The following is a 26,942-nucleotide window of genomic DNA, read 5'->3' as shown; positions in this document are numbered from 1 at the left end:
ATTTTATTTTGGATTTTTTTTTTTTTTTTTTTAAAACCCCTAACATGAAACCGATTTTTCCACGTTAAATGCATACATTGTACTTTGTATTTAAATGTAAAAAAAAACATTTTCTACAAAACTACATTAAAAGTAAATAAGACGACCACTACTCACAGAAAGTTATCACTGCTTCGCATATCGTTATACCTGTGCCAATGTACAGTAGTGTAAAACTGCAAAAGGTAATATGCTTAATACTGCTATGAAAATATATAATATATAAAAATGCATTGCTCTTACGGATAAAAGACAGAGCTGTAGTGTATAAAAATCTGTACAGGCAAAACTTGCTCGTACAGATAAATGTGCAAAGGATGGGACATTGCCATGGATTTTCTTAAAAAAAAAAAAAAACAATTCTCATTCTTGGAACTCATGTAGTGTCTGAGTTGCTGGGGTGAGTTGAATGGTGGAGATCTGCTAGGACTGGAGACCTCTCAATCAGGATTAAATGTGTCCTTAAGCGATGTCCGGAAAGTGTGTGCAGCAGTGGGTTATAGGCCCATGTTTTTAGAAAGATTAAGATAACTTTGAGACTCGTCATTAATATCGAATGGTCTTCTGTGTGCACAAATATCCCAACACCACAGAGATCTCCAAACCTAACAAATCTGTTCTTCCTGTGTACAGAGCTCTCCAAACTTTGCAGGTCTCTTCTAAACAGATATTTTCACCCATCCGTGATTTTGTCTCCATGTCCACACAGTCCCTCAGATCTCGAGAACTCCTGCAAGGTTTCAAGAGCTGTGTACACCGTTGGGTCTTGATGTTCTAGGCGTACTCTGGTCCACCACCCATAGCACATTGATTATAGGATGTAGGAAGCACAAAGTCTAACAGTTAGAAGAATGCATGTTTCCCAACTGCCCAGCTGCCAACATCAGGATGTCCTTCTTTTCCTTGTGGTAGCGTAGCTCTTTCCCAGCAAGTCTGGCCTCATCCAGCTGCCTTTCAGTAGAGGCCAGCTCTCTTGTGAGGGTCCCAGGAGTGTCCTGCTCCCGGTTCACCCAATCCATGGCCATTTGGTTCCTCATATCATCATCCAATGCGCGGTGGGAGTAGTGTGCCAGCACCTCCTGTAAAAAATAAACAAACAAAAAAGGTATCATCTCCATTCAAGAAGTCTTGGTAAGATCTTTAAAACTTTGACCAGCATTTGGTTCAAGGAGGATGTGATACAGTGGCCATCTTTTAAGTTTTCACATTGCAGGAACCTTAATGTTATGAATAAATCCCCTCCCCCATTGTGAATGTACAGAATGAATATAATTTGCCTTTAATCTAGCACAGTCGTCGTCTTGCTACGACAGCTACTCCGTCCACTGTGTGATCATCAGTGATGATAATCTTCAGTCAACCAACTGCTTCGTATAGAGAAGCACTAGAACCCTACTGTGCATGTGTAGCAAATGCTGTGCCAATTGAAAGCTTCCCATAGAGATCTCTTATCCCAGTGTTTCTCTAAGATGGTGCCTCTAGCGAATGTCTGACAGCCACTACAAAAGACATGGAATGTCAGATGTAAACATTGCCATTTCTCACAAATGGCAATGGTTTTGTTTATGAATTTTGAGGGACTTTGTCTATGCACTAAAACCACTACATTAAAATGTAATATATACATGCAGCAATTACGTAAGCATACTATATAAATATTCTCTATAATGGGACACGTTGCCAATTTGAATGGCAGACACACTTTAAAATCTCTCTAAATTCAAATGACTAAAGTCCCTTTAAGCCACTTTAATCACTGAAAGATTTACAGATAAATTTTTTTATCACTCGATCTAGGCATCACTCGATCTAGGCATCTGTTGATTTTCCTGATCTGGAGAGGGACAGTTGAAGTACTCTTCAAACAGTCACATTGTTTCCCTTTATTTAAAGGGACAATATAGTCACCCATACCACTTCAGCTCAATGAAGTGTTCTGGGTGCCAGGTCACTCAGGTTTTAACCCTTCACATGTAAACATAGCAGTTTCAGAGAAACTGCTATGTTTACATAGCAGGGTTAATCCAACCTCTAGTGGCTGTCTTCCTGACAGCCGCTAGAGGCGCATCTGCGACGCTGGAAGCGAAATTTGCATCAAGTGTGCAGAACGTCCATAGGAAAGCATTGAGAAACTGGACTGTTTGAATGCATGTGAGGCACTTGCTGCGCATGCGCATTCCGCTCCACTCGGGAGCGGACGTCGGTGGGGGAGGAGAGGTCACCAGCGCCGAGGGAGCACGGCGCTGGATAAAGGTAAGCTGCTGAAGGACTTCCAAGACCTAAATCTCCAAACATTGCAGTTTCGTGCTTCAATGAGAGTAATCACAACACGACAGAGCAGCAGACATACAATATAGATGGGGCCACCCCAGAATGCCGATTGCCACACATGAAGGTCAAAACCACCGACTGACAACACCGGCAGAAGCACCACAACTCTTACAAGCACTGGGTATCCACCCCACGGAAGGCGCCAAGACGAAAACACTGCACCGGTGGGATATAGCCAACATAGCACCATTCACCCCATCGGGACAGACAACCCCAGTAGGAAGCAGCATCATACACCCACTCGATTCTTAAGCTGATGAGTGCTAATACACTGACTAATGCAATGTCCCCTCCCCCCCTTGTTCTCCTCTTGTGCGTTTTTTATTTTTGTATTTAAGTTTATGCCTAAATTGTATGCCAGGTATACACCTCTATGCCACTTACGTTTTCTTCTTGATGCCATGCTGTAGATCAGACACCTGGTCAGCTTCCTGCAGCAAAACACCCCCCCTCCCCAGACTCCGGGGTTAAGGAGCCTTATTACCATGACATATCCCCACAATGCCTCTAGCCACCACAACACACGCACGAGAAGCGCTATGTGTCTTAACTCACTTAACTTGCAAATGCACACAAATCACCTTAAAGCATAGGTTAACCACAGCGACAAAGCTTAGAACCGCAGCTGATTCACCTACGTGTCAGCCTCTCCGCTCACTAGTTGAACACCTGATATCACCGACGATATGCCGGCCTGTTCCCTACATATCTCTAGCCTGTACAATATGGACCTAAATATAGGTGCTATGGTTCTTACATATACAACTCACCTGCCTGTAGGCCAACACTCCCTGAAATCTGAGGCACAACCACTTGCTTGTACCCTACCACACTACTACCAAGCTACCACAATGTACTATGCTTGTTATTTAAAAAATAAAATAAAAAAATTGCAGTCTATTCCCTACTACAAAATTTAAAACCTGACTATTATATACCACGTTATATTTACGATGCCTGTCATAAGCTTATGACTGCTATTGTGGCTGAGTAAGCCTACTGTTATACCATGCACAACATAAAAATAAATAAAAAAAATAAATAAAAATAAATAAAAATGGAATGTAATATCAAGGAACACAAGTGCAGAATTTTCATCAAAATGTTTTGCAGACTGGTGGTTTACCTGCCGGGAACACTGCCGCTCTCTCATTGCTTTCAAACTGCCGTTCCAGTGCAGGAGTTGGAAAACAGTCATCAGTTCCTGGAAACATAGTTAGACGTTTACAAGTTATTGGGGCTTGGTAGGAGTGGGCATAATAACCGAACATATAGAATACTCTACAGAAGAGTTTCCTGTGATTTTGCAGTAGAAAATGCATGAAGGATTCCTCACGAGATACGATGGAATGGAGTGCTTCTGAATGATCAAAATCTGATAACAATATGTTCACTTCAGTCTGTGTTTCAACAACCCCAATCTTACATTTTGCACTAGCCATTGAAAATAAATGGATAATTATCAAAGTGTTGTGAAGCGTGATGGCTGAATTCAGTCATGATTTAGATCGCATTTAGTGTTCTAGAAGGGATTGTTTACTTCATAGTTAATTCTGCCTGTTTTCACAGAAATCTCTATTTCAGAATACCACCAAATTTAGAGTGAAATAAAAATAGAAGTTAAGAACAATTCCCCCCCCCCCCAGAGATTTAGTAAATAGCGCCAAATATTCAACAAAAATTTGATGTAAAAGTGTCTGCAAAACTTTGATCAAATCCCCTTAGTCTCAACCCTTTTTCACTCCAAAACGTTCAGAGCTTTTACTCCTCTGCGTCTTCCCAGATGGCTACACGAGTCTCTAATTTAGAACACTGACACACAGACATATACTGTTAAAATTATGTGAATCTCGAGTGTCAACACATGGCTTTTCAGCTTTGTGCACAGACTTCTTTAACAGCCAGTAGAGTCTGGCAAATAATTCTGGGAAATCTTGGCCATGGTTGGATACCTCCTGAAAATAGGTCCCTGACAAGTTGGCTAACAACAAGTGAGATGAACATGGAACAAGCTCTCAACTCATCTTGGATCAAGGTCTTTCTTCATTAGCTAAAGGGACACACATTTATTTGGAATAAGAAACAACATACCTGAAATTCTAACATGGACTTGCCCTTATTAGACTCCAGCATAAAGCGGAAGGCACCTATTCCTGTGTTTGGATTATCAGCTTCCTCTCGGTTCCCCTGAAACCAGAAAAACACCCACAGTAAATATATTGGAACAGAGCCTTCTGAAAGACATCTGGAAGTGATGGCAAATGTTAAACATTTTTTGATTGTGGGACACTTCATAACATTGCACATATGGAAAAGCCAGCAAGTGCCACACTGAATTTATTTTAGAATTGTTTGTTTGCCTCATAAATCCAGATGACATTCTTTTTTTATACACGAGAAGTTAAAATAAAACCAGCTGCAAAATTTTTAATTTGTCTTCAAATCTGCTGTTTTTCCCACAAATGTGGATTTTTTAAATAGACGACGTGCAGAAAACCCCCTGAGAATATTTCTCTAACCACCAGAAAGAACTGTGAACGTTCCAATAAATTAATTCAGTCACAACTAGAAACAAAAGCATGAGTGACTCAAATTTTATACTTGGTGGAACCAGAGCAAACTGTGTTGCAAAAAAAAAAAACCCCAACGTATTAGATCCCTAGTATTGTGTTCAGTTCTATAGAGCAGATCTCCAGGAGGATATAGAGAGGTAGTGATAGTACTTTATAGATCCCCGGTAAGATCTCACCTAGAGTATTGTGTTCAGTTCTATAGAGCAGATCTCCAGGAGGATATAGAGAGGTAGTGATAGTACTTTATAGATCCCTGGTAAGATCTCACCTAGAGTATCGTGTTCAGTTCTATAGAGCAGATCTCCAGGAGGATATAGAGAGGTAGTGATAGTACTTTATAGATCCCTGGTAAGATCTCACCTAGAGTATTGTGTTCAGTTCTATAGAGCAGATCTCCAGGAGGATATAGAGAGGTAGTGATAGTACTTTATAGATCCCTGGTAAGATCTCACCTAGAGTATTGTGTTCAGTTCTATAGAGCAGATTTCCAGGAGGATATAGAGAGGTAGTGATAGCACTTTATAGATCCCTGGTAAGATCTCACCTAGAGTATTGGGTTCAGTTCTATGAAGCTCTCCAGGAATATAAATTTTTTAACTATTTCTTCTTTTTCCAACTGCATAAACAGGGTTCTTCGCCAAAGTGTTAATTTTCAGAAACTCAAAATAAATTTTAATTTTACATCAATTCTATAATATGCATTCCTAGTCCTCTTACATTGAAAGTTGCCAGAGCTTCCGAGACACTTTTCTCGATGAACTCGTCTGTAATTCTCCGTGAAGGATGCTCATTAAACACTGAATTCATTAACGCAATTTTTGCTGCACTTCTTCGGGCTTCTGCTTTTGTTGGACAAAACTAAAAACAGAATGTAAACATAAACATACACAATACAGCCACAATCAGGAAAATCCTGCATTCGGGATGTTTTCAAACAGCCAACTCTGTTCTGCTGATGACAGAAAACAGGCCTAACATCCTGAAACCATTAGACACAGATTTTCCAGAGCAGACATCCAAACCATAACAGACCCTTCTTCTGCCAAAAGAGAATGTACTACAACAAAGGAAAATCAAAATTCAACAGACCCATCTCCCGAACAAGAGGAGAAAAGGCCAGCACAAAGTGTAATGAAAATCTGCTAGCAACCAGTCCTTTCATTTAGCATTGAAAGAGGCACTCATGGAGTATTAATAGTTAATTATAATTTAGTTGTCAATTCCGTGTTCATAGAATAAATGTATAACTATATGCTTACTGAACCTTCCCTGTACTGTAATTAAAGGGGAGGAATTAGCTGATGTCTAAATAGCTGCACTATAATATGCTTTCTAGTCACACTTTTCTGAGCAGTTCAGACACAGCTGTGCATGTGTCTGTTGCAGTGGTGATGGTGTTTGGAGATACAAACTGTGGGCCCCCCCCTGCCTCTCGACCCCTGACTTATTGGATGGATAATGCACAAGTTCCACTTCTGTATTAGCAATATCAAATTCTCTCTTTTTGATAGCATCGGTTATTGGATATAATGAGCAGACACACAGGTTGTAGTGGTCATGGTGCTTAGAGTGCTACATCAGCTATTTCAAATATACACTTTGGGGTTGATTCACTGAACATCAACTTGTAGTTGGACTGGAATAAGTGCCGATTTGGAAATATTCTAAAAATGCTATATTTACACTGGCTGTTTCTCAGTTATTTGTGTGCATTTTTATATAGCAATAACAGGTATACAGAATAGTTTATAGAGATGCAGTTGAGAAGTAGTTATACCGTGTGTGTGTGCGCGAGTATAAAATATATATATATATATATATATCTCACTCATTTCATTTTTACATTTTTTTTTAAACATTCTGAGAATTAAGCCAGCAACATATTGATACCGGAGAAACTGACGGAAGCCAAGCACAGAGAGATGGACACAGGTTTCTTCAGGAAGGAAGAGATTCTTTATTGGATCACCGATCGGGACTCAGAGGGACTAGCGTCACCAAAATACAGCAAAGTCTGAGTACTGAATACATAGAGTACATTCCTTATATAGCACTGTAGCTCCTCCCACAATTAACTACACCCACACATACCCTTAACCTATTTAATGAATAGAGTCTAAACTCATCCATCCGGTCTAACCACGTGGCTCATCTGATACAAAGGAGAGGGACGCGTAATTCCAGTTCTTACATTCCTGCACCTGGTCAGTACAGTGATGACAGTATCTTAGCTACGTGTAATTAACCAACTGATACTACAAACACATATACATACATATGCCTTGTGGCAATCTTAGCCTGCTAAACTTGTATTTTACTGGAATTACATCACATTCCCCCCTTTGATGCCTCTGATATTTCACAATTACTTGAGGCATCACTTAACCTTGGTTTGCATATACCTCAGGTTACCATGAACCAGACCAGACTTTTCTTATGATGTGAATCTTTTCAACACTCATCTTCCTGCATAGTTTCTCCCTGATCTAAAGCCTTATACTTATATATGGCCATTATCTATGCAGCAGCCTTCCTCTCTGCTATAGTTCCTATCAGGCTTTGCACAGACCTAACTACTAAGGGTATAAGACACGGCAGGAGTAGACACAACATTAAAATTAGTAGGACTCCACCTACCACTGCCTTAAGCCCTCCAAACCACTCATACCAGCTACCAAACCAACTACTTGGATTGTACCCTTTCCATACCTGAGTAGGCACATGCGCTAGTTTAACCATATGGCTAGTAAGCTCAGCTATTGCTTGCCCTTCGTCATCTATTTGAAGACAGCAATTACTTAGGTTAAACTTCCCACATACACCTCCCTCTACTGCCAAAAGGTAATCCAAGGCTAATCTATTTTGGTAGACTGCTGTCCTCATCCTGGTGTTATGCTTCGCTAGAAGATTGAGCGCTTGTGATGTCTCATTTGTGATAATCTCAACCACCGCCTGTAATCTTATAATACGGTTGAGCATATAAATAGGGGTTCTATAACCAAAGGTACCATCCTCAGCCCACGTGGCTGGCCCATAATAATCTATGATACGCTGGGGAGGCCATTCATCATCTTCCCAGGCGCCTATCTCTATGGGTCCCCTTTTCTTCCTATGATTCACATCATACACTTTAACACCTAAAGTCTCACCTGTTTCAATCGGTAACAAGAAGAAGGATGGTTTGAGCATACCCAACACACATGCCCCTTCCCAGTCCTGTGGCAGCTCCGAATAGGCTTTCTTACCACAGATCCAGTACAAATTTGCTGGGGCTCTCCAAGTAGATGTGATGGATAGATCAAACCACACATCCTTTAAATTGGCATATCTAGCAAACGGGTTAGATGGTTCTGAGACATTTGAAGCTGACCACCAAGTTGTATTCTTTGTATCATCATCATAAGCTTTTTGCCCTAGACAAGTTAATTCTCCTACAGAAGTATTATACATCATTCCTTTCCTTGCTATGCAAACATAACCTATGATGGAGGTCTTTAATCTCCACTCAGATTTACCTCTAACACTCATCTGATAATCGGCTTGTGAAGATATTAATTGGTCAACTGCCTCAGAACCGGACATTACCTCCTTTGCTTCCCAAGGCCATTGGTCTCCCATGTTAGTACCTCCACACACATAGCAGTTGGTAACATTAAGACTACCGGCAATACTTTCAGCTAGATCAATGAACAGGTTTTTAGCATTATGGGGGATCTTATTATCTATACTCATCTCTTCGTAAAAGGAATGGTATACTTGATGAGTCTGGGAGGATACCGTATCAGTCTCTATTCCTATAAACAATAATGTCCCAGGATCTAAACCCGTCCCGTATATTTGAAACCCAAATAAATTTCCATACTTATCTAAGAACTTGTCGGGGTTATTAATGAGTATATGGACTGGGTTGCATTCCATAGACTTACAATAAGGGCTAGTCGGCAACTTAGTCACTATCATGTCTTTGTCTACTGTCTGTCCCCAAGTTGCCCACCCCACACAAGACCAATATGGGCAAAAGTTATAATCTCTATTTGGGCATCTAGGACTTACATATTTATTTTTGCTACTGGGACAAATATATTTATCGTTAGACCCATACGTCCTCTCCCATCTAAGATCCCCACATACATTCCACGGCTTTCTACCACTCGATATCGCTTTACACGCATCAAATAGCAGAACACCCGAAGAATGTACGGATTCTAACACCGTTTTATTAATTAGGGTCCCCTGAGGATCTCCATTCCTGAGAGTCAACCAAATTGTACGAGGTTGATACTCCGGACTGAAGCACTTAGGTTCTCCTACTCCTAAATGGCACACACTATAATCTATATTTAAGTATCTACATCTCGATACATCTCCTTTACACTCGTATTGTGAATGCCAAATTAGGGTTTGGGAAATATGGTTACCTGTTCTCGTAGTCTTAATGCATACCTCACAGCTAGGAGTGTCGGTACCTCTACCTTCCTGAATATAAAAACACATATAAATAAACACTATCAAAAGCACATCTTTCGCCGTCATCCTCAGTCTTCGTCCGTGCGATGGCGCCTCAGCTTCCAGGATGTGAGGGGCTGCAGGGAATGGAGTTCTGCTCATCTTCACAGGTGTCCCTTCGAGACTTTCCTGGCTTATACACTATGTGATGGTAAGCGGACAGGCTTTATTATGGCCTTCTCACTCACACCTGTAACAATAAAATTTGTAATCCACAATAATTCCTCGTTACTCCGACTGAGTAGTGCGTTTTAACCGGATCTTGCAGGGATTCTCTGGATCTGCTGTAACTTGCCAAGAATCGACTGCTGCTGGTTTAACCCTGGAGTGATGTATCCACGGAGTCACTTCTGCTACTTTTATTGCTGTAGGGGTAGACAAGAGAACAACATAAGGACCTCTCCACTTGGGCCCTAACGGTACAGTATTCCACTCTTTAATCCACACTTGGTCTCCTGGATGATAACTATGAACAGGGGGATAAATATTCACAGGTAATCTATCTTGTACCCATTTCTGTACCTCCTCCATAGTCTTACCCAACTCTACAACCTGCTGCCGGGTAATTCCTTCTCCCAACTGACTCAAGTCCCCCCTTAAGTTACCAAGTACGGGAGGTGGTCGCCCATACATGATTTCAAAAGGAGAGAGGCCCATCCTTCTGGTAGGGGTACTGCGGATTCGCAATAAAGCTATGGGTAAGAGAACGTTCCACTTAAGTTGGGTTTCCTGACACATTTTAGCCAACTGGTTCTTTATAGTTCTATTCATTCTCTCTACCTTACCAGAACTCTGGGGTCTATATGCAGTATGAAGCCTCCACTTTATACCAAGCATATGAGTCAGTTGTTGTAGGCACTGGTGAACAAAAGCTGGACCATTGTCCGATCCTATAGAACAGGGTAGTCCATATCGGGGTATTATTTCTCGTAGCAGGAATCTCACAACTTCTCCTGCTTTCTCTGTACGAGTAGGACATGCTTCTACCCAGCCTGAATAGGTGCACACAATTACCAGCAGGTAACGATGTCCACCCGATTTAGGCATCACTGTAAAGTCTATTTGTAGATCGGACATGGGGAGTCCCCCCATAAACTGAACTCCTGGTGGCTTTACTGGTCCTTGTCTTGCATTATTCTTAGCACACGTTACACATCTGCGTACAATGGCCTGAGTCAAGTTGGACAATCTTGGTATGTAGAAATGTTTTCTAAGAGATTCTTCAGTACTGTCTCTCCCAGAATGTGTCCCGTTGTGATAATTTTGGACAATTTCTACCGCTAGCGATGCTGGTATAACTATTCTTCCATCTTCTAGCTGATACCACTTGTTCTCCAGATACTTTCCCGGTTCAGTCTTTAACCACTCCTCTTCTTGAGCTGTATAAACTGGAGTCCATTGGGACAGTGGAGTTGGTATAAGAGCAGCTATATGCCCTACATACTCCTGTCTTCCTGATTCAGCAGCACGCTTAGCTGCACTATCTGCCATCCGATTTCCCTTGGTTACATCACCATCTCCTCTCAGATGCGCTCGACAATGTATGATACCGACTTCTTTCGGCTCCCACACTGCTTCCAATAGTTGTAGGATTTCAGCTGCGTACTTGATTTCTTTGCCTTCTGAATTCAGTAGTCCTCTTTCTTTATACAAAGCTCCGTGGGCATGAGTGGTTAAAAACGCATACTTAGAGTCCGTATAGATATTTACTCTTAAACCTTCAGCCAATTGTAACGCTCGTGTTAGTGCTATTAATTCTGCCTTTTGTGCTGATGTTCCTTTCGCCAGTGGCCGAGCTTCTATCACCTTGTCTATTGTTGTCACTGCATATCCTGCATAGCGGATCCCTTCTTTCACATAACTACTGCCGTCGGTGTAATATTGAACATCGGGGTTCTGGATGGGAAAATCACGAAGATCTGGTCTACTTGAGAATACTTCATCCATTACTTCCAAACAATCATGTTGACTTTCAGTAGGTTGTGGCAAAAGGGTAGCTGGATTTAAGGTGTTTACAGTCTCTAAATGCACTCTTGGGTTTTCACACAACATTGCTTGATACTTGGTCATACGGCTATTACTAAACCAATGATTTCCTTTGTAATCCAACAACGTCTGTACTGCATGTGGGACTCGTACATAAAGTTCTTGACCCAGAGTGAGTTTATCGGCTTCAGCTACTAGCAGGGCGGCTGCAGCTACGGCTCTTAGACAAGGTGGAAGTCCGCTGGCCACTGCATCCAATTGTTTAGACATGTAGGCAACAGGTCTTTGCCATGATCCCAAGTACTGTGTCAATACTCCCACAGCCATTCTTCTTTGCTCGTGTACATACAGGTAGAATGGTCGTGTGTGATCAGGTAGACCTAATGCTGGGGCACTCATCAAAGCCTTCTTCACATCTTCAAATGCCGTTTGCTGTTCTTGGGTCCATAGGAAGGGGTCGTGCTCTGTACCTTTGATAGCTGCGTACAGAGGTTTTGCTAGTATCGCATAACTGGGAATCCATATCCTACAGAAGCCTGCTGCCCCCAAGAATTCTCGCACTTGTCTTCTATTCTTGGGTATTGGTATTTGGCAGACAGCTTCTTTTCTCTCTGGCCCCATAATTCTTTGACCTTCAGAGATATGGAATCCTAGATACTTGACAGTTGGCAAACACAACTGAGCCTTCTTTCTAGACACCTTGTATCCTGCCTTCCAGAGAATGTGTAGTAGATCGTGCGTTGCTTGCTGACAGATTTCTTTTGTAACTGCTGCTATCAACAAGTCATCTACATATTGTAACAATACACACTCTCCTGGGATGGACTCGAAATCCAATAGATCTTGACTTAGGGCTGAACCAAATAGGGTAGGTGAATTTTTAAACCCTTGGGGCAGTCTTGTCCAAGTCATTTGGCGTTTTGAGCCCGTTACAGCGTTCTCCCATTGGAAAGCGAAAATACATTGACTTTCTGCGGCAATTCGGAGGCAAAAGAAGGCATCTTTGAGATCTAAGACTGTGAAGTAAGTAGCCCCGCCCGGAATTAAAGCAAGCAGGTTATATGGATTGGGTACAACTGGATGTATGCTAACAACCGCATCATTGACTGCTCTTAAGTCCTGCACAGGTCGATACTCATCTGTGCCGGGCTTTTGAACAGGCAGCAATGGGGTGTTCCAGGGGGAAGTACAGAATTTTAGGATACCATACCGTATGAACTTATCCAGATAGGATTGGATGTTCTTCTTAGCCTTCTGCGGAATGTGATATTGTCTTAGGCTCACTGGATAAACCCCATGTTTCAGTTCAATTTTTATTGGTGGAATATTGCGGGCCAGTCCTGGTGGGTTGTTCTCTGCCCAAACTCCTGGTATGTTAAACAATGTCTCATCACTCCTAGGGTTTTGGCTAGTCAACACTGTATAAAGTCGCCACTCTTCTTCCTTTGGTACGGATAAAGTCATAATACCTGAAGGTCCATTAAACTTTAAAGATGTTGTTCCATCTGGTAGGAACGTAATCTGCGCTTGTAATTTGGATAGCATATCACGTCCCAGCAATTGGACTGGACATTCAGGCATATAAAGGAATTGGTGTTTTACTACGTGGCCTCCCAATGTACAGAGTCGACTTTTAAGAACCGGTCTTTCAGCACTTCTTCCAGTTGCTCCTATCACAGTAATAGTCCTTCCAGATGGAGGAGCAACTAGATTAGTCACCACTGAATGTTCAGCACCAGTGTCGATCATGAACGCACTCCTTTTCCCCCCTATTGATACATCGACCATAGGCTCCGCTCGACCAAGGGGGATGGAGCCCGGTCGGTATCAATAGTCCTCCATGACCGTGTCAGCCAATCCTACAAAGTCCCTACCTTCTCTATCGCGAGACCTTTGCGCTGCTGGAATATACCTGTCTTCCCTAACACTTCCTCTGTTCCCATTACTCCCTCTATAACCATTACTCCCTCCGGGACCTCCTCTACCTCTCGCTCTGCCTCTAAAGTTTCCGTAGCCTGCCCTGGGTTGGTCTCTCTCGTACTGCTCTCTTTGCGGACATTCGTTCCTCCAATGCCCTTCTTCCTTGCAATACGCACACTGATCCCTACTCGAAGGCTCCCTACTCCATCTATTATTGCCTCTATCTGGGCCCCGTTTATCTACGCCTGCGATCGCTACCGCTAGCATATCAGCCTTTTTACGCATCTTGCGCTCCTCCTCTTTCTTGCTTTCTGTTTCCCTATTCATATAGACCTTATTAGCTACCTCCATTAGTTGGGAGATTGACATACCTGCAAACCCTTCTAACTTTTGTAGCTTGCGCTTAATATCTCCGTAAGCTTGGCTGACAAAGGCGGAGTTAACCATTCGGGAATTGTCTGCGTCTTCCGGATTAAAGGGGGTGTACAAGCGGTACGCCTCCAATAATCGGTCATAAAAGACACTGGGCGCTTCATCGCTTTTCTGGATCACCTCAACTGTCTTCGACATGTTAATGGCTTTCTTTCCTCCGGCTTTCATGCCAGCAATTATAGCGTCTCTATAGGCTCTGAGTTGAACCATATCAGCACCATTTACGTTCCAATCGGGATCAGTGTTGGGATAATGTGTTGCGGCCCATGCTGCTGGATTAGCTTGGTTCAAAGCACGGGCTCTATCCTCTAATGCTTTAATGGCTGCTTGATTTATTCTTGTCCTTTCCTCATTGTTAAATAAAGTCATTAATAACTGCTGGCAATCAGCCCATGTCGGATTATGTGTCTGTACTATTGAGGTGAACAGATCAGTCATGGCTTGTGGTTTCTCAGTATACGAGGAATTATGGGTCTTCCAGTTTAAAAGGTCGGTAGTGGTGAAAGGGACATATACGAAGACAGGGTCAGCGTGTGCCATTTGACCTGCGGCATCGATATAAGCTGACCCGGGATTTAAGCGAAGAGGCATCTGATAGTGCTTTAATTGTTGGGCACCAGTCAACTGTCGGGTTTGGATGGGGCTACGTAGGGAAGCGTCAGTCATGGGTTCCGGTCGGGGAGATATAGGGTATGGGGATGTGGGAGGTTGGTTTTGGGAAAAGGTAGTGAATAGAACACTTCGGGCCGAGCTAGATGAAGCTTGACCGGAAGTCTGAAGTGGCGCCAAATCAGGATATTCGTTTCTAATGGGGGTGGGTTCTGGTTCCGGAAGGGGAGATTTAGTACGAGGGGGGGTGGATCCTGTACTGGAGGAGGAAGCGGAAGTGGATGAGGGTAATGAGGGAAGGGTTGCAGGACTTCCTGCGTTTGCGTCACTTCCTCTTACCGGAAAGTAAGGGGGCGGCAAAGGGATCTCGGACTCAGGGGGCGTGTCCAAAATGGGCCTAACACCAGCCCTAGTGGACGAACAAGTCCTAGCTACCATGAGGCGACACTGTTCCTCGTGGCATGTCCGGAGCCATTTTGGCGAGTCATTTACGGCCTGTCTCCAACAATCAATATAAGGAAACTGGCCGTAAAGTTCAGGCCTACCTGATACAGCCACGTGTAAGCGCTGTACCAGAGTTGGATCCAAACTGCCACGTGGCGGCCATGCCGCAACCAAAGTAGGCCACTCCCTAGTGCACAAAGTGACCAAACGTACAGGGGACATCTTAACCCCAAAATCACAAACTTTGAATCCCTTTTTAAAATTCTTAACCATACATCCTAAGGGATCCGGAATCGTTGACTGCGACGCGCCCATATTTAACAGTGGAACGTCGTCGACAACGATTACTATACACGCGTACTATTCAACAGTCACACCCGTTTCCTCTGGCAACAGCACCACGTGGTATGGTTACCAAGTGAAACGTACACCATAACAATAAACACTCAGGGAATTCCCGTACACACACAGCTGCTACACCAGTCACTATATAATCAATATTATGCCCTTTGGCGTAACTACACAGTCACCCACGCTATAATTCTCTATATACGAATTACCCGTCTATAACACACCCAGTAACATCGTCTTTTACAAATAGCGGTTACAGTACGGTTAGCATAGGTCAAAGCACAAGTTAAGGTCACAATACAATTATTAGTGGTTATGGTGTTAAAACATGCAATGGACGACAATGATTAGTACTTATTATACAATGTCAGTAAATATACAGGGTTATGGTACCGTGCACTATAATACAGCAACACACTATTAACACTCTCGCTAGACGGCTGAGCTCGCGCTATCTAACAAGATATACACTTTACTAAAACAATCGTTAACACATTTACAATTCCCAACTAAACTATTGGCCAGTACCTTGAATGGACTACCTAAAACTATATACACCCGTTTTGGTTAGCCACACTGCCCAATCACCACATATACATAGCGAGCTAGAGATCCGAATTTACACAGGCGCCTCTTAGTCGCACTATACAACGAGCTAGAGATCCGAATTTACACAGGCGCCTCTTAGTCGTACTATCAAAAGTCTAGTGGGTTCCAAATTTACACGCCTTCCCACTTAGCCCAGATAGGATGAGAACTAGCGAACCGAATTTACACAGGCGCCGCTTAGTCTCCCGGTCCCTCCGACCTAGCGAACGTAATATACACCCTAGAACGCTAGTCTAGACAAGACACCGGTGTCCGGCTAGGGCTATCTTACACCAGGACCCCGCCTGACTAACCAAATCAAACGGTCTGACTAAAGAGCGTTCGATCGAGCGGTGCGCCTTCGCTCCTTCCCTCCGACAGAGGGGGCAGATACAGATTCAAAAACCCCTTTGGGCCTACCGCACAATCGGTATACCCCTAGCGGGTCCTGCCGTCTAAAACAGCAGTTATCTTACCTCCTCGTTCCTGAACCTGAGTTCACACTCATCGACGGGGACACCCCAGCACTTCTCACGTAGAGGCCGATGATCTCCTGGACAACAGACCAGTGGCGCCGAGACGAAGGGAGGTCCACGCAGAAGTTCAGGGGTGCAGCCGTAGAGAACGTGGGCAAAGATAGACCGTCTCACGCCTCTGCCTCTCAGCTACCGTTGAACGATGAGCTTCCCGGCCAATGCACCAAATGATACCGGAGAAACTGACGGAAGCCAAGCACAGAGAGATGGACACAGGTTTCTTCAGGAAGGAAGAGATTCTTTATTGGATCACCGATCGGGACTCAGAGGGACTAGCGTCACCAAAATACAGCAAAGTCTGAGTACTGAATACATAGAGTACATTCCTTATATAGCACTGTAGCTCCTCCCACAATTAACTACACCCACACATACCCTTAACCTATTTAATGAATAGAGTCTAAACTCATCCATCCGGTCTAACCACGTGGCTCATCTGATACAAAGGAGAGGGACGCGTAATTCCAGTTCTTACATTCCTGCACCTGGTCAGTACAGTGATGACAGTATCTTAGCTACGTGTAATTAACCAACTGATACTACAAACACATATACATACATATGCCTTGTGGCAATCTTAGCCTGCTAAACTTGTATTTTACTGGAATTACATCACAATATAGATAATTGGTTTTTGCTCTAAGTGTCCTTATAAGTGTCTATTTAATGCATCCAAATCTGTAGAAGGGCATTTAGCATGCAGAATCTCGCACAGGCTGTACTTGCAATGATCAAAAGATGTTCAGATCTGGATTTGTATTATTAAAATGATTTCCAGAGGTTGGTTTACCTGAAAACTTCCAAAGCAGCTGCCTCCGGGCAATGTTACGTAACACACATACGGCGGGCTGTTGGAGGGGACCATCTCATAAACCACAAGGGCTCCATTTTTCAGGTCTGCCCCTCGTGTCTGCTTCATCTGCCAGAACTCTTGCAATGCTTCCACCACGTTAACTAGGAGAGGACACAAAATGTGTTGTGTTTCCGCAGCCTCAGTATCTACAAATCTTACATTTAGAAAGCAAGATAAGATAAACTGCTTAAAGGGACACTCCACTGCCCAAATACAAAAATAAATCACTGTTTAGTAGTTATAAGCCACAATAAAAAACACGCATCAATTTAATGCTTTAAAAAATAAATAAAAAATTAAATATTTTTGGGGGGGAGAAGACTGAATATTCAAAAAACAGCTTGCCAAACTTGCAGATCTCGTCTGCAGCCTTTGCAAGCATGCCCTTTTTAATCCCGCCCAGACTTTCTGTGGCAGTCCAATCACAGACTTCCCAATGCAGCTTATGAGAAGTCTCTGCAAGGCAGGTGCTCTGAGCAATTACTGCCTCGAGTTTAGCTCCACTGAGCTAAACAAACCCAGTTGTCAGATTGACAGCCTGGGAGGTATAACAAGCTTAATTTACAAAAGTGTGAATGTCTATTCAGATCTGCACTTTTTGTTAAATGAAATAAAGAAGACAAGCTTGCAAAAGTGATTTATGGGTCTGAAGTGTCCCTTTAATCCTTTATCTCTACAGAAGGATTACTTGTGCTGCCAAAGATAGCTCCCTATAAACTATTGGGCCTCTACATATGCAAGCACAATACAGTGCTAGATTGCAGGTAGGTTTTATATACCTACAAGTCCTGATAGAAGGATGGCATGTGATAAACAGCTGTGGTATGCATACCAAACCTTTGAACTGCCCACTTCAGGAGAGCAGTCGGAAGGAGCAGCGTTCCATCTGTGCACTATCTGTGCCATTTTAGAGGGTTGTTTCTGTTTGAATTGAAGGGTGTGGACAGAAGAACAAATTCAGTCTATACTGAATTGATGCTCAACGCCTCATATTTGGGAAGGAAAAAAAAAAAAAAAATGTCCTCAGAGGGAACACTAGAATTGACATGCGCAATGGTTTTGTAAGTCGGATAGGTTATTCCTGCATTCAGTGGGAGTGCAAGAGACAGTTTATTTTTCTGTCTCTGACAAACAGATCCCATATGGCAGACAGGGAGACCACACAATAGCAGTCTCTGTGGCTTTGTCTGATTACCAAACATACACCAAGATACATCCTAGCACAGCTGTGCAATGAATTAAGACACTGAATTTTATTTAGATTCTGAAGCCAGATGTGTTAAAACAAAAGAAGAGGAACTGCAGATATTTATAAATGCTTGGTGTTAGAAGACAGGGCCATGTTCTACCCTCTGGTTAACACATAGGATAGTAATCCTTGGGCTGAGTGCTATATGTCAAACAGCAACAATGGATTCCAATGGAGTGCTAAAGGACAGCTTTCATATCAAAACAGGTTTTTTTTAAAAAAAAAAAAAAAAAAAAAATTTATGATGTATATGTAGTAAAAAAAAAAAAAAAAAAAAAAAAAAAAAAACATTCTTAACCGTCGTATATGACAGGAAGGATCCTTTAGCAATATACATGGACATTGGGTCAGGCAGTGTTTGAAAACCAACAGTCTATATGGTCTTCAAAACTTGATAAAGAATGGTTATATTAAAAATAGTTTTATGGGGACAGTTGTCCTTTTAAATCCTTTTAAACCCAATAGGGCATTTTACTTTAAGAGAGTTTACCTAAAAAAAACAAATAATATAGGAGTAATGCCAAGTAATTAAACACTGGAATTAACTATTTATTAACTATTTATTGCCTACCTCACCCAGATATTGACATCCTCTGCCAGTTACAACCTGGCACTGCCTATTCACATGTGCAGTATCAGTCTGGGGCAAACATACTAGTTACCCCCCCCCCCCCTTTGTATTTAGGGCCCCCACCCACCGCTCAGGGGTGGGGGCCGGGGGGGGGGGGACAGTAGGTCCCCCCTTATTGTTAATTTTAGGGCCCCCACCCACTGCTCAGGGGTGGGGGCCGGGGGGGAAACAGTAGGTCCCCCCCTTTATTGGTAATTTTAGGGCCCCCACCCACCGCTCAGGGGTGGGGGCCGGGGGGGACAGTAGGTCCCCCCCTTATTGTATGATATGGATGATGGGAGTGGATGGGTTTGGGGATGGATGTGGATGATGGGAGTGGATGGATTTGGGGATGGATGTGGATGATGGGAGTGGATGGATTTGGGGATATATATGGATGAAAGGAATAGATAGATATGGATAGATAGAAAGAAGTAGAAATAGAGTGTGTATGTGTTTAATAAGATTTATTTAAAGTGTGTGTATGTTTAACAATATGTGTGTTTGTATGCAAACACTATATATAGAGAGAAATCTATATATATAGTGTTTGCATGCAAAGTTTGGAGTAGGAGGGGGGCGGGTATAGAAAGCTGTCAGTCAGACAGCTCAGCTCGCGAACGCGCATTCCGCGCACATGCGCGGTAAAGCGCTGAGTTTCTTCATAGGGCGGCTGTCAATGCCGCTCTATGAAGAACGCGATTGGTGCAGCGCGAAGCCGCGCATGCGCACCACATCGCGATGACGCTTCTCTCTGAGAAGCGTCCTATTGGGCCCCAGCGATTTCGTCATTTTGACGAAAAAGTGGGCACGGCATGGCTGGGAGCTAGGCGCTGAAATGAAAGTTCATATAAAAGCAAGAAGGAAGGCTGGGGGACCTGTCTTTCTTGCTTTTATATGTTGACTATAGAGTCCCTTTAAAATAAAATATGACTAACCATTAACCCCAATATCAAACTTCACCCTAACCTATTGCACCCTGCCATTTAACCCACAATATATCTCAATCACATGAACCCAATTCTCCTTGACATTGACCTATCATCACAAAATCATTGTTCTCAAAATAGCAGCCATGAACAACATTATTTGCATTTATAATCCAATACCCTTCTTACTAACCAGTCTGGTATTTTACCAACTTGTCTCCAACATCAGTCTAACATTATCGCATTACTGCTAGCAATTTTCTAATATCATAACATATCACCGTTCCAAAAATGTAATAACCACATTTACCCCCATTATCAGTCTGTCTTTAACCCAGTATTCTGAAGTGCCCAACATGTAGCAACACATTACCCAATACCACCGTGGCAAATGCAATTATTTCTCTATGCCAGCTTGGCATTAGCCAATTATTCTCCAGTACCAGTCCAGTATTGATCTATTATCCCTTAAGAATCAGTCTGAGAACCTGAAAATAATGGGTTCATGTCTGGCATTACTCTCCAATACCAGCCTGGTATTTTCTCATTATTTTTCAGTACTGGCAGGTCCCAGACTGGCACTGATCTACTATTTCCCAGTTTCCACCATGGGATAAACCCGTTATGCACCCTTTTTAAACCTGGCATTTGCGTATCATTCCCTGATACCAGCCTGGCATTAACCCCTTATTCCCTGTGTTCTTATTCTCCAATTCTCATATATTAACCCATTAAACTCTGATACTAGCCGGGCATAAACTTATTATTCCCAAGTTTCCAGCCTGACATTAACCAATAATTTCCCAGTTGCCAGATATTAACCCAATACTATCCTGTCATTAATGTATTATTCTCCCATCCTTAAATTAACCCACTATTGTCCATTTTCCAGCTTGGCATTAACTAATTTCCCCACAATTCTCAGTCTGGCATTAACCCTTTTCCCCCCAGTTCCAAGAATTACATTAATCCATTACCTCCAGACCCCGTTGCAAGTCTTGCATTAAGCAATTATTCCACAGTTCTAAGCCTTGGATTAACCAATTATTACCCAGCTCTAAGCCTGCTATTAACCCACGATTCCCCAGATGTTACGTTGGCATTAACACATAATTTCCCAGTTCTCAAGTTGGCATTAACCCATTATTGCCAGTTACTAGACTGGCATAAACCCACGATTCCCTTATTCTAAGCCTTGAATTAACCCACGATTCCCTTATTCTAAGCCTTGAATTAACCCACGATTCCCTTATTCTAAGCCTTGAATTAACCCACGATTCCCTTATTCTAAGCCTTGAATTAACCCACGATTCCCTTATTCTAAGCCTTGATTTAACCCACGATTCCCTTATTCTAAGCCTTGAATTAACCCACGATTCCCTTGTTCTAAGCCTTGAATCAACCCACGATTCCCTTGTTCTAAGCCTTGAATCAACCCACGATTCCCTTGTTCTAAGCCTTGAATCAACCCACGATTCCCTTGTTCTAAGCCTTGAATCAACCCACGATTCCCTTGTTCTAAGCCTTGAATCAACCCACGATTCCCTTGTTCTAAGCCTTGAATCAACCCACGATTCCCTTGTTCTAAGCCTTGAATCAACCCACGATTCCCTTATTCTAAGCCTTGAATTAACCCACGATTCCCTTATTCTAAGCCTTGAATTAACCCACGATTCCCTTATTCTAAGCCTTGAATTAACCCACGATTCCCTTATTCTAAGCCTTGAATTAACCCACGATTCCCTTATTCTAAGCCTTGAATTAACCCACGATTCCCATGTTACTAGCCTGGCATTAACCAATTGTTTCCCAGTTTAAAGCCTGACAGTAACCCATTAATCCCCAGCCCTGACAGTAACCCATTAATCCCCAGCCCTGACAGTAACCCATTAATCCCCAGCCCTGACAGTAACCCATTAATCCCCAGCCCTGACAGTAACCCATTAATCCCCAGCCCTGACAGTAACCCATTAATCCCCAGCCCTGACAGTAACCCATTAATCCCCAGCCCTGACAGTAACCCATTAATCCCCAGCCCTGACAGTAACCCATTAATCCCCAGCCCTGACAGTAACCCATTAATCCCCAGCCCTGACAGTAACCCATTAATCCCCAGCCCTGACAGTAACCCATTAATCCCCAGCCCTGACAGTAACCCCCAGTTACTAGCCTTCCATTAACCCATTAATCCCCAGTTACTAGCCTTCCATTAACCCATTAACCCCCAGCCCTGGCATTCAGCCCCAATCCCGGCAGTAACCCATTAATCCCCAGTCCCGGCAGTAACCCATTAATCCCCAGTTACTAGCCTTCCATTAACCCATTAATCCCCAGCCCCGCCACTAACCCCCAGCCCTGCCACTAACCCCCAGTTACTAGCATTCCATTAACCCATTAGTAGTATACTCACCCCTCCCGTAGCCCTGGCATTAACTCATTAATCCCCAGCCCTGTCATTAACCCCCAGTTACTAGCCTTCCATTAACCCATTAACCCCCAGCCCTGCCATTAACCCATTAATCCCCAGTTACTAGCCTTCCATTAACCCCCGGTCCTGGCAGTAACCCATTAATCCCCGGTCCTGGCAGTAACCCATTAATCCCCGGTCCTGGCAGTAACCCATTAATCCCCAGTTACTAGCCTTCCATTAACCCATTAATCCCCAGTTACTAGCCTTCCATTAACCCATTAATCCCCAGTTACTAGCCTTCCATTAACCCATTAATCCCCGGTCCTGGCAGTAACCCATTAATCCCCAGTTACTAGCCTGGCAGTAACCCATTAATCCCCGGTCCTGGCAGTAACCCATTAATCTCCAGTTACTAGCCTTCCATTAACCCATTAATCCCCGGTCCTGGCAGTAACCCATTAATCCCCAGTTACTAGCCTTCCATTAACCCATTAATCCCCGGTCCTGGCAGTAACCCATTAATCCCCAGTTACTAGCCTTCCATTAACCCATTAATCCCCAGTTACTAGCCTTCCATTAACCCATTAATCCCCGGTCCTGGCAGTAACCCATTAATCCCCAGTTACTAGCCTGGCAGTAACCCATTAATCTCCAGTTACTAGCCTTCCATTAACCCATTAATCCCCGGTCCTGGCAGTAACCCATTAATCCCCTGTTACTAGCCTTCCATTAACCCATTAATCTCCAGTTACTAGCCTTCCATTAACCCATTGATCCCCGGTCCTGGCAGTAACCCATTAATCCCCAGTTACTAGCCTTCCATTAACCCATTAATCCCCAGTTACTAGCCTTCCATTAACCCATTAATCCCCGGTCCCGGCAGTAACCCATGAATCCCCAGTTCCTAGCCTTCCATTAACCCATTAGTAGTATACTCACCCCTCCCGTAGCCCTGGGTGTGCTTGGCGAAGCTCCTCACCACGGCCTCCACCGCCTCCCTGAGCACAGCCGGGTTCCCGGGGCTGCCGAACCCCGCAGGAAGGGTCCCTGAGAGCCCCAGGCCAAGGGGGGGAGGCGGAGCCGAGGCCTGAGCGGCGGAGAACGAGCTGCCGGTCACCCCGGGCCGCAGAGAGCGCAGACTACCCCCGGTGACCCCGGCTCCCACCCCGGGCTGCAGCCGCTGCGGACGGACGGACTCCATGGCCGGCGAATAACGGGACGGGACCGGGCTGTCAATCACAGAGCTGGAGGCGGGATCTGGGATATCTCACCAATCACAGAGCGTCAGCCTATGGGAGGGCTGGGCCTAGTGTCCTGTCAATCACAGAGGGGTCCGCTGCACCCACAGAGGCAAGTTCATGTGTCAATCTAAGCATCGGGGCGGGGCGTGAAGATCAATCTAAACTGTGATTGGTCAGTATCACCCAGAACTAAGGAAGCCTGCCAGACATTCTACAACACAGGGATACATTGTAACTAATATACCACAGTAACCAATACTGATACATTGTAACTAATATACCACACAGTAACCAATACTGATACATTGTAACTAATATACCACAGTAACCAATACTGATACATTGTAACTAATACCAATAACACAGAGAAACCAATACTGATACATTGTAACTAATACCAATAACACAGAGTAACCAATACTGATACATTGTAACTAATACCAATAACACAGAGTAACCAATACTGATATATTGTAACTAATATACCACAGTAACCAATACTTATACATTGTAACTAATATACCAATACCACACAGTAACCAATACTGATACATTGTAACTAATAAACCACAGTAACCAATACTGATACATTGTAACTAATATACCACAGTAACCAATACTGATACATTGTAACTAATACCAATAACACAGAGTAACCGATACTGATACATTGTAACTAATACCAATAACACAGAGTAACCGATACTGATACATTGTAACTAATAAACTACAGTAACCAATACTGATACATTGTAACTAATACCAATAACACAGCGTAACCAATACTGATACATTGTAACTAATACCAATAACACAGAGTAACCGATACTGATACATTGTAACTAATAAACTACAGTAACCAATACTGATACATTGTAACTAATACCAATAACACAGCGTAACCAATACTGATACATTGTAACTAATACCAATAACACAGAGTAACCAATACTGATACATTGTAACTAATACCAATAACACAGAGTAACCAATACTGATACATTGTAACAAATACCAATAACACAGCGTAACCAATACTGATACATTGTAACTAATACCAATAACACAGAGTAACCAATACTGATACATTGTAACTAATAAACTACAGTAACCAATACTGATACATTGTAACTAATATACCACAGTAACCAATACTGATACATTGTAACTAATAAACTACAGTAACCAATACTGATACATTGTAACTAATAAACCACAGTAACCAATACTGATACATTGTAACTAATACCAATAACACAGAGTAACCGATACTGATACATTGTAACTAATACCAATAACACACAGTAACCAATACTGATACATTGTAACAAATACCAATAACACAGAGCAACCAATACTGATACATTGTAACTAATATACCACAGAGTAACCGATACTGATACATTGTAACTAATAAACCACAGTAACCAATACTGATACATTGTAACAAATACCAATAACACAGAGTAACCAATACTGATACATTGTAACTAATACCAATAACACAGAGTAACCAATACTGATACATTGTAACTAATATACCAATAACACAGAGTAACCAATACTGATACATTGTAACTAATATACCAATAACACAGAGTAACCAATACTGATACATTGTAACTAATATACCACAGAGTAACCGATACTGATACATTGTAACTAATATACCAATAACACAGAGTAACCAATACTGATACATTGTAACTAATACCAATAACACAGAGTAACCAATACTGATACATTGTAACTAATATACCACAGTAACCAATACTGATACATTGTAACTAATATACCACAGTAACCAATACTGATACATTGTAACTAATAAACTACAGTAACCAATACTGATACATTGTAACGAATACCAATAACACAGAGTAACCGATACTGATACATTGTAACTAATACCAATAACACAGAGTGACCAATACTGATACATTGTAACTAATATACCAATAACACAGAGTAACCAATACTGATATATTGTAACTAATATACCACAGAGTAACCGATACTGATACATTGTAACTAATAAACCACAGTAACCAATACTGATACATTGTAACTAATACCAATAACACAGAGTAACCAATACTGATATATTGTAACTAATATACCACAGAGTAACCGATACTGATACATTGTAACTAATAAACCACAGTAACCAATACTGATACATTGTAACTAATACCAATAACACAGCGTAACCAATACTGATACATTGTAACTAATACCAATAACACAGAGTAACCAATACTGATACATTGTAACTAATACCAATAACACAGCGTAACCAATACTGATACATTGTAACTAATACCAATAACACAGGGTAACCAATACTGATACATTGTAACAAATACCAATAACACAGAGTAGCCAATACTGATACATTGTAACTAATACCAATAACACAGAGTAACCAATACTGATACATTGTAACTAATACCAATAACACAGGGTAACCAATACTGATACATTGTAACAAATACCAATAACACAGAGTAGCCAATACTGATACATTGTAACTAATACCAATAACACAGAGTAACCAATACTGATACATTGTAACTAATATACCACAGTAACCAATACTGATACATTGTAACTAATATACCAATAACACAGAGTAACCAATACTGATACATTGTAACTAATATACCAATAACACAGAGTAACCAATACTGATACATTGTAACTAATACCAATAACACAGAGTAACCAATACTGATACATTGTAACTAATATACCACAGTAACCAATACTGATACATTGTAACTAATATACCAATAACACAGAGTAACCAATACTGATACATTGTAACTAATATACCAATAACACAGAGTAACCAATACTGATATATTGTAACTAATATACCACAGAGTAACCGATACTGATACATTGTAACTAATAAACCACAGTAACCAATACTGATACATTGTAACTAATATACCACAGAGTAACCAATACTGATACATTGTAACTAATACCAATAACACAGAGTAACCGATACTGATACATTGTAACTAATACCAATAACACAGAGTAACCAATACTGATACATTGTAACTAATATACCACAGAGTAACCAATACTGATACATTGTAACTAATACCAATGACACAGAGTAACCAATACTGATACATTGTAACTAATACCAATAACACAGAGTAGCCAATACTGATACATTGTAACTAATATACCACAGTAACCAATACTGATACATTGTAACTAATACCACACTAACCAATACTGATACAGTGTAACTAATACCAATACTACAGCATAGCCAATACTGATACATTGTAACAAATACCAATAACACAGAGTAA

At 42.1% G+C, this 26,942-nt stretch overlaps 1 protein-coding gene across 1 annotated transcript; it reads right to left on the bottom strand.

The window, feature by feature from the left end:
* Position 1: 1 nt before the first annotated feature.
* On the bottom strand, positions 2-23,600 carry LIX1L (limb and CNS expressed 1 like). The gene is made up of 6 exons (XM_063439068.1): positions 23,306-23,600; positions 17,106-17,269; positions 5,661-5,801; positions 4,462-4,557; positions 3,497-3,574; positions 2-1,118 (listed from the first exon to the last, which is right to left on the bottom strand). The coding sequence occupies exons 1-6, from the start codon at positions 23,565-23,567 to the stop codon at positions 876-878; spliced, it is 984 nt and encodes a 327-aa protein (XP_063295138.1). The 5' UTR covers positions 23,568-23,600; the 3' UTR covers positions 2-875.
* Positions 23,601-26,942: the final 3,342 nt, after the last annotated feature.

Source organism: Pelobates fuscus, chromosome 13 (assembly GCF_036172605.1).
Source record: "Pelobates fuscus isolate aPelFus1 chromosome 13, aPelFus1.pri, whole genome shotgun sequence".
Classification (NCBI taxonomy): Eukaryota; Metazoa; Chordata; class Amphibia; order Anura; family Pelobatidae; genus Pelobates; species Pelobates fuscus.
The sequence above is the reverse complement of the archived record's forward strand: the minus strand, read 5'-3'. Positions and strand labels throughout refer to the sequence as shown.